At 40.7% G+C, this 14,450-nt stretch overlaps 1 protein-coding gene across 1 annotated transcript; it reads left to right on the top strand.

Moving 5' to 3' along the window:
• Positions 1–7,922: 7,922 nt before the first annotated feature.
• Apold1 (apolipoprotein L domain containing 1) lies at positions 7,923–12,691 on the top strand. The gene is made up of 2 exons (XM_015498178.2): positions 7,923–8,122; positions 9,348–12,691. The coding sequence occupies exons 1-2, from the start codon at positions 8,120–8,122 to the stop codon at positions 10,089–10,091; spliced, it is 747 nt and encodes a 248-aa protein (XP_015353664.1). The 5' UTR covers positions 7,923–8,119; the 3' UTR covers positions 10,092–12,691.
• The last annotated feature ends 1,759 nt before the right edge of the window (positions 12,692–14,450 follow it).

Genomic DNA, 14,450 nt, shown 5'->3' on the forward strand with positions numbered 1-14,450 from the left:
GTATCTTATTGGGATTTTATCCTCAGAAACTAGGATGGTGCCTGGTACAGGGTAGGTGTTTAATACACAGTCATGGAGCTGAAATAAACCAAATTAAACATTAATTTTATTTTTCTTTTTTTGTAATACTGGGAATTGAACTCAGTGGTGTTCTACTCCTGAGCTACATCCCTAACCCTTTTTACTTATTTTGAGACAGGGTCTTACTAAATTGCCCTGGCTGGCCTTGAATTTATAATTCTCCTGCCTCAGTCTCTTGGATTACAGGTGTGCACCATCCTGTCTGGCTAAACATTAATGTAAGAAAACAGTTGTCTCAAAGCCTTCTGCGGCTATTCTTACAAAGCTGATAACACCATAGATTGGGTCTTTGGAGAGCAACATAGCAATATGCAACAGAAACTATGAAGCTGTTCATTCTCCTTCACTTGGCATTTTCCTGACTCCCCCAAAGAAATAACCTAAGGGGAAAATGTACACAGATGTCTTGGCAACTCTAGTTACAGTAGTGAAAAAAACTGGAAACAGTCCAAGTGTCTAACAGGGAAATGACTAAGAAAACAATGGGATTATTACATAGCTATTAAAAATGACAGAGGTGAGGACTATGTCAACATAGAGAAGTGTGTAAGTGGATGAAAGAACACAGAACAGTGTTTGAACACCAGTTTAAAAATGTGTGTATACATTAACAGATCAGAGACCAATCTGCAAAAATGAAAATGGCTAGAGTTTAGTGTTCACTATGTCTTTATCCCCCTGTGCAATTCCATGAATTTATGACAATAGTTGAAATTCTGTACAATATGGATATCTTAAAAGCCTTCAGGTTTAATATTCTAAGAGATAATTTAACATTGAGTTCTAATAAGATTCTTATGAAAATGACATTTCTTAAGTGAATAATACTCTTTTCTTTTTTCATTTTAATACATATTATTTATTTATTTGTCTATTTTTGATACTGGGGATTGATCCTAGGGGCTCTTTACCACTGAGCTACATCCCTAGTCCTTTTTATTTTTTATTTTGAGACAGGTTCTTTCTAAGTTGCTTAAGGCCTCACAAAGTTGTTGAGGCTGGCTTCAAACTTGCTACCTACCTGCCTCAGTTTCCAGAGTCTGGGATTACAGGTTTGCACCATAGTGCCTGGATTAATATATCTTAAAAAATTTTAATTGACATTGTATGTGTAATGATCAGAACATAATAATTAACACATCCATCACCTCAAACCAAAATAACTAAATTTATTTAGTTAAACTCATAAAGCCACCATAAGAGTGTCACTATATACTAGATCTCTTACAGTCTCATGGAATTCACAAAATATGGGCTAACATCCTCAGGTGTATCTGTGTTATTATTTTATGTCTCTCTCTTTTTCCTTCCTTCTTTAGTTGGTACTGAGGATTGAGCCCAGGACTGCTTTACCTGTGAGCTATATCCCCAGCCCTTTTCTTTTTTTGGTCCAGGGATTGAACCCAGGGGTGCCTAACCATTGAGCCACATCTCCAGCCCTTTTATATTTTATTTAGAGACAGGGTCTTGCTGAGTTGCTTAGAGCCTTCTTTTGCTGAGGTTGGCTTTGAACTTGCAATCTTGCTGCCTCAGCCTCCCTAGCTTTCAGGATTAGAGGCATACTCCATAGCACCTGGCTCTGGGGCAGCTTTTTGAACCAGCACTGCTAACTAAACTGTGTGTGTGTGTGTGTGTGTGTGTGTGTGTGCTGGGGATGGAATTCAAGAGTCTTGCACCTGCTAGGCAAGTGCTACCACTGAGCTGCCTGAATCTTTTTTTTTTAAATGCTTCTATCATAGATCAGGTTGCTTGTTGGAACAGGGCCTAGCAGGTTTAACATAAAAATTCAAATTCATGGGGTGCAGTGGCACACGTCTGTAATCCCAGCGGATAGGGAGGCTGAGGCAGGAGGATCACTAGTTCACTGAGTTTAATCCCTGGCACAATAAACAAAAAGCAAAAAACTTCAAATTCTTCCATTTCCTACTTTGGAATGAAAAGAAATGGAAAGTTGCCCTTGAATAAGGAATTACACTGGGTCTCATGGTTAAGAGGAAGCCACTGACTCCTCTTGCCCTCCTAATTTGTTCCTCCCAATGTGCCTATATTCAGTTTGTGACCTGCCAAGATGCCCTCCCCTTTTAATGTTGAGACAGGGCCTCACTAAATTGCCCATGCTGACCCTGAACCTGTGATCCTCCTGCTTCAGCCTCCCTATTCTCTGGGATTACAGACATTTGCCACCATGCCTGGATAATTTATATTTCTTTATTTGAATGAACGTACTTATTAGAATGGATTACAAAGAAAGGTCTCAAAGACCTTTGGCCTAAACCTCATATTCACAAATTATCTCCATTTTAAACTTTTTTTTTTTTTTTTTTAGGTGGACACGATATCTTTATTTATTTTTATGTGGTGCTGAGGATCAAACCCAGTGCCTCGCACATGCCAGGCCAGCGTGCTACACTTGAGCCACATCCCCAGCCCCCATTTTAAACTTTTTTTGGGGGGTACTGGGGATTGAATTCAGGGTCACTCAACATGAAGAACCCTAGTTTGTATTTTATTTAGACACAGGGTCTCACTGAGTGGCTTAGTGCCTTGCTTTTGCTGAAGCTGGCTTTGAACTTCTGATCCTCCTGCCTCAGCCTCCTAAACTGCTGGGATTACAGGCACGTGCCACCATGCCCAGCTTAATTTTTCTCTTTTTATGGTACTGTGAATTGAACCCAAGGGTGCTTTACCATCCAGATCCATCCCTAGTCCTTTTAAACTTTTTGTTTTGAAACAGGGCCTCACTAAGTTGCTGAGGCTGGCCTTTGATTTGAATCCTCCTGCCTCAGCTTCCCAAGTCACTGGAATTACAGGTGTGATACCCACATCAGGATCAAATTTAAACTTTTGAGATTGTTTCCAAATGATGTTCTATATATAGTCACTGAGATATACTGACAAAAATTTACAGGGAAAAAACGCACCTTATACTAAATTTGTGCCAGTTTTTTACTGTAGTGCACTATTAATTAATATTTTTATAAATTCAGTAATTACACTGTGAACGGAAAACTACTGACATTGGCCAGGCATGGTGCATGCCTGTAATCCCAGTGGCTTGGGAGGCTGAGGCAGAAGGATCAAAGCCAGCCTCAGCAATTTAGCAAGGCCCTAAGCAACTTAGTGAGAACCTGTCTCAAAATAAAAAAATAAAAAAGGGCTGGGGATGTGGCTTTGTGATAAAGCACCCTGGGTTCAATCCCCAGTACCCACCCCTGCCAAAATATTGACATTATTAGACATACTACATTATAATTTTAAAAATAAGCCATGAATTTTATATCTTGTTATAGAATTTTATTTGGAAGGCCTGAGCAGAATTATCATTTTATCTTTAAAACTGGATAGTTTGGGGTTGGGAATGTGGCTCAGTAGCAGAGTGCCTGATTGGCATGCATGAGGCCCTGGATTCGATTTCCAGCACTTAAAAAAAAATGATAGTTTTAAGCAGGATCTAAAACTAATGATTTGTCCATAACCAACAGTATAAACACCTAACACTCTACTCTTACTAGTCTATCACGTGACCATCACCAGAAAATTAGCAACCTCTAGGAGAGTGGAACACAGTCTTAGCTGAAGTCAGAACACCCGCGTTTTCCCAGACACACTCCAGCCCTCCTGAACTATACTCCCCAGGATTAGAACTCTCCTTAAAAAGCTCTTGGCCATAAGCTGGGGGTGTGGCTCAGAGGTAGAGCTTAGTGTATGAGGCACTGGGTTTGAGCCTCTGAACCACATAAAAATAAAATAAAGACTTTGTGTCCACCTAAAAAACAAACAAAAACAAAAACAAACTTTTGGCTTCTCTTCCTTCCTGGGCTGTATTCCCTTATGGTTCTAGACTTAGAATCCAAGTTTGTCCTGTTAGTGCTACACATCATGAATTTAACAGATCTGAAGGCTAGTCCCAGGGCCTGCCACTGATTTCTTTTTTCCCTTCCTTCTTTCCTTCCATTAGTTATACATGACTGTTGCTGAGCCATCCATGGGCTGTGTGTATGTGTGACCTATGTGCATTTGAGCTATATGAGGGGACTAGTCTAGCATTGCACGCTGATTGGGCTGTGCTTCGCAAGTGCACCTTTCCTGTCGCTCTGCCTGTGATCCCACACAGCATCTGAAATGGGTGTGACTTGCCAAGATGTCAATCAATCTGCTGGCCATAGTGCATCACAGAGCAAGACTCCACCTTTTGAAACCTTATCCCCTGCCTTATTTGGTGAAGAACATTCCATCCAAGTTCCTGTTGTGTGTCCTCCCTATAAAATAAAGAGATTCCGGGTGGGTGCTGTCTTTCCAGAGCTGTCCAGTATGGAGCTGACCCTTAAGGTCACAGAGCAGTCCCACCCTCGACATGAGAAACTCATGTTTGTGTGTTGCATGGTTTCTTCACCATTTTCTTAGTTTATTGCTGCAGCCAGCTCCTTTAAACCCAGCTCATTTCGTCAGCCCAGCCAGCTGGCAGGATGCAACAGCAGAATGATCTTCAATTCATTGAACACAAATGGAACAGAATTTTTCACTTCTTTGGTTGTACCCAAAGTAAGGTCATACCATTCGTGCAATCATATGTGTACCTAGAGTAATGATGACTGTCTAATTCCACTGTCTTTCATACCCCCATGCCTCCTCCCACCTCCCCTTTGCTCCATCCAAAGTTCCTCCACTCATCCCACCCACCCCCCATTATGAATCAGCATCCACTAATCAGAGAAAACATTCAGCCTTTGTTTTTTTGGATTGGCTTACTTTGCTAAGCATGATATTCTCCAACTCCATTCATTTACCTGCAAATGCCATAATTTTATTCTCTTTTAGTGCTCAGTAATATTCCATTGTGTATGTATACCACAGTTTCTTTGTCCATTCATCTATTGAAGGGCATCTAGATTAGTTCCACAGTTTGGCTACTGTGAATTGTGCTACTATGAACATTGAAATGGCTGCATCACTGTAGTATGCTGTTTTAAAGTCCTTTAGATATAGACAGAGGAGTGGGATAGCTGGTCAAATGGTGGTTCTATTCCAAGTTTTCTAAGGAATCTCCATACTGCTTTCCAGATTGGCTGCACCAATTTGCAGTCCCACCAACAATGTAAGAGTGTGCCTTTACCCCTACATCCTTGCCAATATTTACTGTTGTTTGTATTCTTGATAACTGCCATTCTGATTGGAGTGAGATGAAATATTAGAGCAGTTTTGATTTGCATTTCTCTAATTACTAGAGATGTTGAACATTTTTGCATGTATTTGTTGATTGATTATATGACTTCTTTTTTTTAAAGAGAGAGAGGTTTTTTTAATATTTATTTTTCAGTTTTTGGTGGACACAACATCTTTATTTTTACTTTTATGTGGTGCTGAGGATCGAACCCAGCGCCTGCACATGCCAGGCGAGTGCATTACTGCTTGAGCCACATCCCCAGCCCAATTGTATGACTTCTTCTGAGAACTGTCATAAGCCCATTTATTGATTGGGTTGTTTGGTTGTTTTTTTTTTTTTTTTTTGGTGTTAAGTGTTTTGAGTTCTTAATATATTCTGGAGATTCGTGCTCTTTCTGACGTGCGTGTGGCAAAAATTTGCTCCCCAAATGTAGACTCTCTGTTCACCTAATTTCTTTTGTTGAGAAGAAGCTTTTTAGTTTGACTCCATCCAATTTATTGAATTTTGACTTTATTTCTTGTGCTCTAGGAGTCTTGTTAAGGAAGTTGGGGCCTAATCCAACATAATGAAGATTTGGGCCTACTTTTTCTTCTATTAGGCGTAAGGTACTCTGGTCTGATTCCTAGATCCTTGATCCACTTTGAGTTGTGTTTTGCGCATGGTGAGAGATAGGGATTTAATTTCATTTTGCTGATGCGGATTTCCAGTTTCCTAGCACCATTTGTTAAAGAGGCTCTCCTTTCTGCAATATGTTTTTGGCACCTTTATCTAGTATGAGATAACTGTATTTATGTGCGTTTGTCTCTTTGTCTTTTATTCCATCACCATTTGCAACCTTTTTCTCTCTAGGGTGTTATGCTAATAATGCCCAACAAATAGTTTTGTTTAAACTTTGAAGACACAGTCCACAGATTTTTTTGGAGAAACTGACCACATAGAATTTTTGATCAAAATATCTTCAATTTGCCAGGCATAGTGGTACATGCTAGCTACTCTGGAGAATTGAGGCAGGAGGATCACTTGAGCCTAGGAATTCAAGGCCAGCCTGGGCAACATAGTGAGAGGAACCCCGCCCCCCATCTCACACACACACACACACACACACACACAAAAATAGACAAATGCTGGATTGAAAGTGTTACATGTCAATTCTTGTAAATAAATTGCAATGTAAATAGGTTATTTCAGGCAGTAAAATTACAAGTAGCCCTAATAATCAAATGATTGGACCCCCCCCCCCTTCATAAAGAGGCAGATGTGGAGAAATGGGTTTTCAATACAGAGAATAGCAAATTCCAGAACATTGGCTGAGTTTAGTTCACATGCTGTCCATTCTCATAAATTTTCTACTTCTTCATTCTATTTTTGTATTATGATTACTGATACTTTGAAGAAGAGCCTGCATCCCAGAAAGACCCTGCATTCCTCATTCATGAAATAAATATTTGATAGTGTTAATCTAAGCCCCAAATACACAGGACAATGTGCAGAGAAGTTGGAGCATGTGGGAACCGAAGTTTCAGAGTACAGCCTCTCCTAGTCCACCTTCTCAGTTTACCCTGGCTTACATCCCATTTGGAGGGCTTATGTGTGTGGCGACAGAAGAAGATATTTGCCTACTTGTTACTTCAAAAGCACAGGTGGATACTGAAGGCATCTTGACCAAGGTTATGTTTATCTTTTGAGGAGCTACAACAAGAATATTTGAACACTGACCAAGTTCAGAATAATCAAGTTCAAAATGACTGTGGATGTACATAGTAGAAGATGGTGCTATGTTGATAAACAGAAATTATAAATTGTATTGTTGATAAATATAAGTTGTAAAAGCTAGTGACTTTTTTTTTTTCCAGAATGATATGGTTGTGAAGATTTTCCAAATGAATCAGAGAGTGGAGGCAATAATCATTTAATTGAAAAATCAATTTGGTCTTCCTAATCCAAAGGTGAGAATGTTACAGGGAGGGCCATGTGTTTGGGTCCCTGTGGTTATGACTGAGTTCACAGGTCTGCTCAAGTTCCCAGATGCTGCGCTCATTTTTCCTTCCTGTATCATCCAAATAATTGTCTTTCAGCCCATGCTTCACTAACCTACAGATAGAATCTACTCATTTAACTTTCACAAGAGCCACAAATGAAAACCAGGGAAGCCATATCTCCTCTGCGGTGAAAAGGGTATAATTAGCTCTGTATACAGCTTAACCCTACTGATTTTTCTGACTCATTTGGCCTGCAGTGTGCCCTTTCTGAGACCTCCTATGTTCTCCACGGATGGAGATGCCCAAAACTACACGCAGCCCTTCCGGCGGGCGTGGCCTTGCATTCTTAAGACCCGGTAGAGCTGGCTGTACAGCTGAAGGATCACATGTGTTGAGCCACTCGCAGATGCACAATACTATTTGAAATATAGGCGTGGGCTCTGAGTGGCTATATCAGATCCACCCTCTCTTTTCTTTTTAAAAATGATTTTGACCTCTCAAGAAATACTATAATTGGTCAGCCTGGGGTGCGTTTGAAAGCCTCCTCGATGGCGTCATTAGCTATTCTCAGGAGAGGAAAGGCAGGGTATCGCCCCTGGGAGGATGACAACACTTGTTTCAAGTTGGGGAAGAGCCTGTGGTTCTCTTCCTGCGTTTGGGGGAAAGCGAACACACAATGTTCATTTCCTAAATACGGGATGTGCTGTGCTGGCAGGTCATTTTCCACCATGTCACATCCTTCTGGATGAAGGCAGCAGGGGTCAGGGCAGGAAATGGCAAATTCTCAGAATGAGACAAAGCTTTCCCAGGGCGGCTATTGGTTCCCTGGAACTATAAAGCACACTCATCCAGAAACAGCCTCGGAATTTTCTTTCCTGGAGGCAGCCAGAAGTGAATGGTAAGTGGGGATTCTAGGATATTGTCTGAGAAATGGCCTTTGGATGGTAATACAAGGGTTGTAGCCTTGTCCAATATGTATCAGGGAAGTCTTTTTCTTATTTCTTCTTTTTACCTGGAAACATCACTTGTAGGTTGACTTATGGAAGCCTGAAAGTAAAATTAAGATTCAGGAGTCAGGAGATAAAGATGCTAAACTAGGCTCTATGAAGAATCAGCTGCATCTAGAACATGTCTCTGGTTCAATTTCCTCATCTTCTAGATGAGAGTAGGATTTTTGTCTTGATATCTCATAGTTTTGAAATACTTTCTTTTTGTGGCTTATTTGCCACTTTAAAGAAATCCCTGACGGAGAAGACTATGGTTGACATGAAGATGGGAATCTCTGGTAACTAGGAAGGATGTACTTTTACCCCAGGATGTTCAGTTTTCTCTTTATTAGTCACCTTCCACTGGCTTCAATTCAATTTGGTACTAGATAGGTAACCCTCAGTGAGTTGTCAAACAACGTTTTTGGCCACTTTATTTTTTCAAAGTTTTCTTGATATTTTTCCTTAATTATATTAAAGTTTCCTTAATTTTTAAAAGGAAGCTTTAAACACCTCAAGACATGGAGGTATTAGTTGGATGTAATATCTTAGGCTTGATTCAAAGATAAGAGCCTGGAAGATTAGCAAACCAAAGAGAGTTGCTTCAGGCAAGAATCTAACTTAGAAAAATCAGTTTCTTAAATTTGAAAGACAATATACTTTTGAGATTTTGGGTGACTTATCTTTTTTTACTTATCAGAGAAAGAGATGGGAAAAATGGTATTGGAAAATTCCTAGGATCCAAGTCTTCATTTGATGAAAGGCTAAAATGTTATCTTTCAAACAGCAAAGGCCTGCGTTTTGGAGTAGCCTTCTACCCCCACCCACCCCCATTTAAATATTTAACAGTTGATGCAGTCCATCTTTAGCGTTCCCTGGGAGAGAAGCAGAAGATGGCATTATTCCTATTTGCGTATGCGGATATAGTGTCTGAGAACCAGTGTGACTTGTTTCAGATCCCTGAACTTTGAGAACTTGACACATGACCCACTGGAAATGGACCGGTTTCACTTTCACCTAGCTTGGCAATAGCGGGTGTATTTAATTTTTGACGACTCTCACTTAGGTGAGGGAAGCACAGGCAGAGTAGCGGCAGGCACCAAGGCTCCAGGTAATTGCTTTTCTGTGTCCCCTCAGGGCATGGAGCGGCCTGCGGCCTGGGAGCCGCAAGGTGCGGATTCGCTGCGTCGCTTCCAAGGGCTGTTGCTGGATCGCCGCGGCCAGCTCCACGGCCAGGTGCTGCGCCTGCGCGAGGTGGCCCGGCGCCTAGAGCGCCTCCGCCGGCGATCCCTGGCGGCCAATGTGGCAGGCAGCTCACTGAGCGCCGCGGGCGCAGTCGCTGCCATCGTGGGGCTTTCGCTCAGCCCTGTCACCCTGGGTGCCTCGCTTCTTGCGTCGGCTGTGGGACTAGGGGTGGCCACCGCTGGAGGGGCGGTCACCATCACGTCCGACCTCTCCCTGATCTTCTGTAACTCCCGGGAGGTGCGGAGGGTGCAGGAGATCGCGGCCACCTGCCAGGACCAGATGCGTGAGATCCTGAGTTGCCTGGAGTTCTTCTGCCGCTGGCAGGGCCGCGGGGACCGCCAGCTGCTGCAGAGCGGGAGGAACGCCTCCATGGCCCTGTACAACTCTGTCTACTTCATCGTCTTCTTTGGCTCACGTGGCTTCCTCATCCCCAGGCGCTCGGAGGGGGCCACCAAGGTTAGCCAGGCGGTTCTGAAGGCAAAGATTCAGAAACTGGCGGAGAGCCTGGAGTCCTGCACCGGGGCTCTGGACGAACTTAGTGAGCAGCTGGAGTCCCGGGTCCAACTCTGCACCAAATCCAGCCGCGGCCACGACCTCAGGATCTCTGCTGACCAGCCCGCAGGGTTGTTTTTCTGAGAACATCCTTTCCCCCTAATGACCTCGGCCTGAAACTACTCCCATGGGATGCTCCAGAAAAACACCACTTTGGGCTAAGAACTGAGTGCAAAGAATGTGAAAGTGGGTGGGTGCTCACAGCCCTTTTCCCATCACTGACATGCAGCCTGAGCTTGCATATTAGGATTGCATATCACTCGTGTGATCCTAATGGAGTTTGTGACCTGAAAACTCTTTTCCCTTTATCAAGAACCTTTTAGACCTCACATAGCTGTCCAGATACACCTGTTTTGGAGTTATTTCTAGTGGTAGGGGCGGGTCCCTGACCCCACCCTGATGATTTGAGCTGGGGCTGGAGAGGGTGCCACCCTCTGGTTTCTCTCCAAATCCCACTAGGCTTTGAGGTCCTCAAAATGCCTGTGAGAGGAGACACTTGCTTTAAAATCTCTCTTCAGGAGTTTCTGATAAAAAGAACTCCAGAATCTTGTTTGGGACCCAGAAAGGGCCAGGAGCTGACATGCCCTCTTCTTCCTGCCCCGCCCACAAAGTGTGGTCCCAGGACTGGCTCATTAGTACCATCCAGGAACTTGCTGGGATCACCTAGTAAGTTCTTGTACTCCATCCCAGATTTAAGGAAGCATAAAGTCTGAATGTGGGGCCCAGCAACTTGTGTTTAACAAGCCCGCAGATGATTCTGATGTACACTAAGGCTTGAAAACCACTGCAACAAATGTCAATTTATGGTCCCTTCAATGAGACTTCTCAAAGTCTCACGGCCTCTCTAGGGGCTCCTTGGTCTTCAGAGTCATTCACAGAAAGGCAGACTGTCCTAGAAGCAAAAGAAAGAATGTTATGTGCGAGCAAGCCTGCTGGTCAACCCCTCCTGGGGAAATTTTCCACAAGAACTAAGGGATGTAGCTCAATAAGTCCATAAGAGGGCAGTGTTGCCCACTCATTATAGAAACTGGTACAGAAAGGAATGTGAATTTACCAGAAACAGATATTTCCCTATTATTTTCTCTGAGAACTCCAGACTACAAGTATTTATTTATTTTAAGTTTGCTATTTAATAACTGTTTATTATTTTCATTTAATTTTATTTACTCGCCGAATAGCATGTTTCTGAATGGAAGACTACTGAGGCTTTTTAAAATTTTTTAACTGAGGCTTTTTTTTTTTAAGAAATGAAGTTGAGTTTGATTTTCTAAGGGGTCTTTCTTATTCAGAGGGATTTTTTTTTCCCTCTAGTGTTTTAAGTAATTTTTAAAAATAAGTGTGGGGAGTTCTGAACAGAGGGACCAGGAGCTGATTTTAAGCTTGTATATGATGGAGGCTTGAATTGTGGGATATATAAATGATGAAGCATATTTATCCTGAAGGTACTTTGCCAGAAGATAACACTTGACCTGGAAAAAAGAACTTATATAGTTTAGAAAATTTTAAAAAAATTCAAGGAAATTGAAAGAAGTACTTAGTTCTTGGAAATGTGATGTCCTATGAAGTTATGTATTATGGGTGACAGACAAAATAGTTTGTGTTAGGTTGTTACAGTGATGTGTCATATTTTGACTTTGGGGACTGTAAGAAACCTGTTAGTTATGTCTAAGAAAATACTTTTCATTTCTTCAGTTTCCATTCCTACAATTGTAATGTTGAAAAATAAGTTGGAAAGTCTTCAGGGTTACATACAAAAACCTTGGCTGTATTATTCAATATGCTATAAATTTATCTAGCCTACACCCATGCTTCCCAATGATGACAGTGTGGCTGAGGAATTATAATTTTAGCAGTAGGGGGAAAGTTTTCCTTTCCTTCTAAGTTGCAGTTGGTCTATGTCCTGGTTTATTATGAAATTAATATTGTCTTTTTTAAAAAAATAGTGTAATTTCCCAGACTGCCTTGCATAGATGCTAGCACTGTGGATCACCAGAATGTACTTCACATTGCTGTTGTGTTAAATCATTAAGGTATAGCTATCATTTATTGATGCTTAAACTTGAATTATATTCTTCCAGTGTCTGAACTGTTCCCTAGAAATAAATGGGCAATTTTGAAAGCAGCAGCAATAGTAGTGACAAACTTTTTCTTATCATTTGGGTATTTTAGTATACCAAAGTTATAAACTTCTGGAGTTATTACTTTATTTTAGTGGCCCACTTTACATCTTTGGAAATGTGTCTGCTTTTGAACAATAGTTACACATAGTAGAAATTCAATAAATGCATCTGAATAATTTAATTAACTGGCTGTATTAATAGGAATTTGTTGATAATGAAATATCATCTATCATCTTATTTGTCTGATACAAAGATTGGAACCTCTACCAGTGTTTAATCAATTTCAGCTAAATTGATCCTAGGAAAAAATATTTCTTTCTTTCACGGGAATGTGAATAAGGCTTTTCCTTAAGGTCTTCATTCTATAAACAAACAGGTTGCAATGGTATGTTGTAAAGGGAAGGGAAAGGTGTATTTAGATTATAAGTACTACACAAAAATGTCAGGGTTTGAAAATGCATGTGTTTGTATTAAATATTTAAGTGCTTCTCTTTTTTGTTTCTTGGGTTTACAATCATTTGGATTATTTTATTTCACAATAAAAGATATTCATGTGGTTCTGCATTTCAAAGATTCATATATTCCATGCCATATTCTGTTCCATTAAAAAAACAATCCTTAGCAAATGTTTTGATTCTAATTGCTTTGATGCACTTACCTGAAGACACTTGTCATTTCCAATATGGTAAATGTTGAAGTCAAAATTATTTACTGGAATAAAAATTAGAAAGATGACTGGAATAAAATCTACTGTAGATCAGTAATATCAAACAATCAGTCAGCTTGATATACTTCTCATTCAATAGCTTGGTGTGAAAAGAAAATAGAGGGAATTGAGACATTGAGATTGTCCAGAGATAAATGGGGATTCAGTAAATGTAGGGACTTTGGAATTTATTTATTTTTTCCCGCTGTAGCAAAATCAGTCCTTTCCTTTTTTTTTTTTCTTTAGGTGATGATAGGATTTAATGGTAATCTCTATAGCTAAGCACATAAGCACAGCTAGAATTTTCTTTCTTTCTTTCTTTTTTTTTTAGACCTTTTTCTTTATTGAAATAAATTGCTCATGCCCCACAGTTTTTGATCTTTCTATAATAACTTATAGTTCCATGTTTTCTTGAGTACAGATTAGTAACTTTTAAAAAAGGGAAGATATTCAATCATTTTCACTTAGAATATCAAATATTCAGTATGAAACTCTATGAATCATTTTTTTAAAAAGTGATCAATTCATAATACAGAAATTCCCTGGTTATCTAGAAAGCAGACTTCAAGCACTTTCGAAGCAATTGAGCATAATTACAAACTGGGAATTAAATGAAAAGAAAACTAGTTAACCAAATTAGCTTCACAAACCCCAAACCTTAGAGAGAGGCAGATAGGAAGGGCAAAGGGCGGGGGGGGGCATTTCAAAGATTCAATAAAACTACATTCTTCTCTATTAAAAACAAATAATCCTTAGCAAATCTGGCAGTATATCTCAGTGGTAGAGCTCTTGCCTAGCATAAATGAGGCCCTCTGGATTCAATTCCAAGCACCAGAGAAAGAAAAAAAAAAAAAAATCCTTAAGAAACATTCTAATCCTAACTGCTTTGAGGCACTTCCCCTAAGACTACTATCACTTTCAATATGGTATATGTCAAAGTCAAAAGGCAAAAGTATCATTAGAGAGGCAAAACTTTGCCTGAAATCTTGCAAGTCACTCTTCTTAATGGTGCAAGGCTGGCTGGGAAATGTAGTATTTTTAGGAGAGAATAGTGCTGTCTCCAATATGTGTAGGATTCTGTTGGTAAGGAAGGAAAGGTGGGTAGTTATTGGGGAAATGGTACAGCATTCCAGTCAAAGAGCCCATCATGGTTTCTGGCAAGCAGTTGGGGACTACTCTGGCAGTGACCTCACTCTGACTGCCAGCCTCTGCATCTGTACCTTGGAAACGATCCTGGGTCTGGACGTTGTGCTTTTCTTGACTGTACAACCAGAAAGATCAGGTCACTGTCTGTTTGCTAAGGTGTTGGCAAGCTGGAATCCTATCTTTGCTGAAACATGGGATTCCTGTAGTAACAAATGTCCTTTCATTTAATTGAAGTAAATCTCCTGTTAAGTTGGCAGGAAGTTGATATGTTACTTTTTGTTCCTAGCAAACTCATAAGAAGGAAAGTAAACCCTGCTGTGATCTGGAACAGGACAGAGTGAGCCCTGAGATCTGGAAAAAAAATCTCAGCAACCAGGGCATTTCAGGAGAAGGGAAATGGTGCTGATAAAGCGAGACCCATCTGGGGGCCAGGCATGCATATTAGGGGTCCTCAGCACAACCACAGCTGAC

This window comes from Marmota marmota, unplaced genomic scaffold (assembly GCF_001458135.2).
Source record: "Marmota marmota marmota unplaced genomic scaffold, marMar, whole genome shotgun sequence".
NCBI classification, from domain to species: domain Eukaryota; kingdom Metazoa; phylum Chordata; class Mammalia; order Rodentia; family Sciuridae; genus Marmota; species Marmota marmota.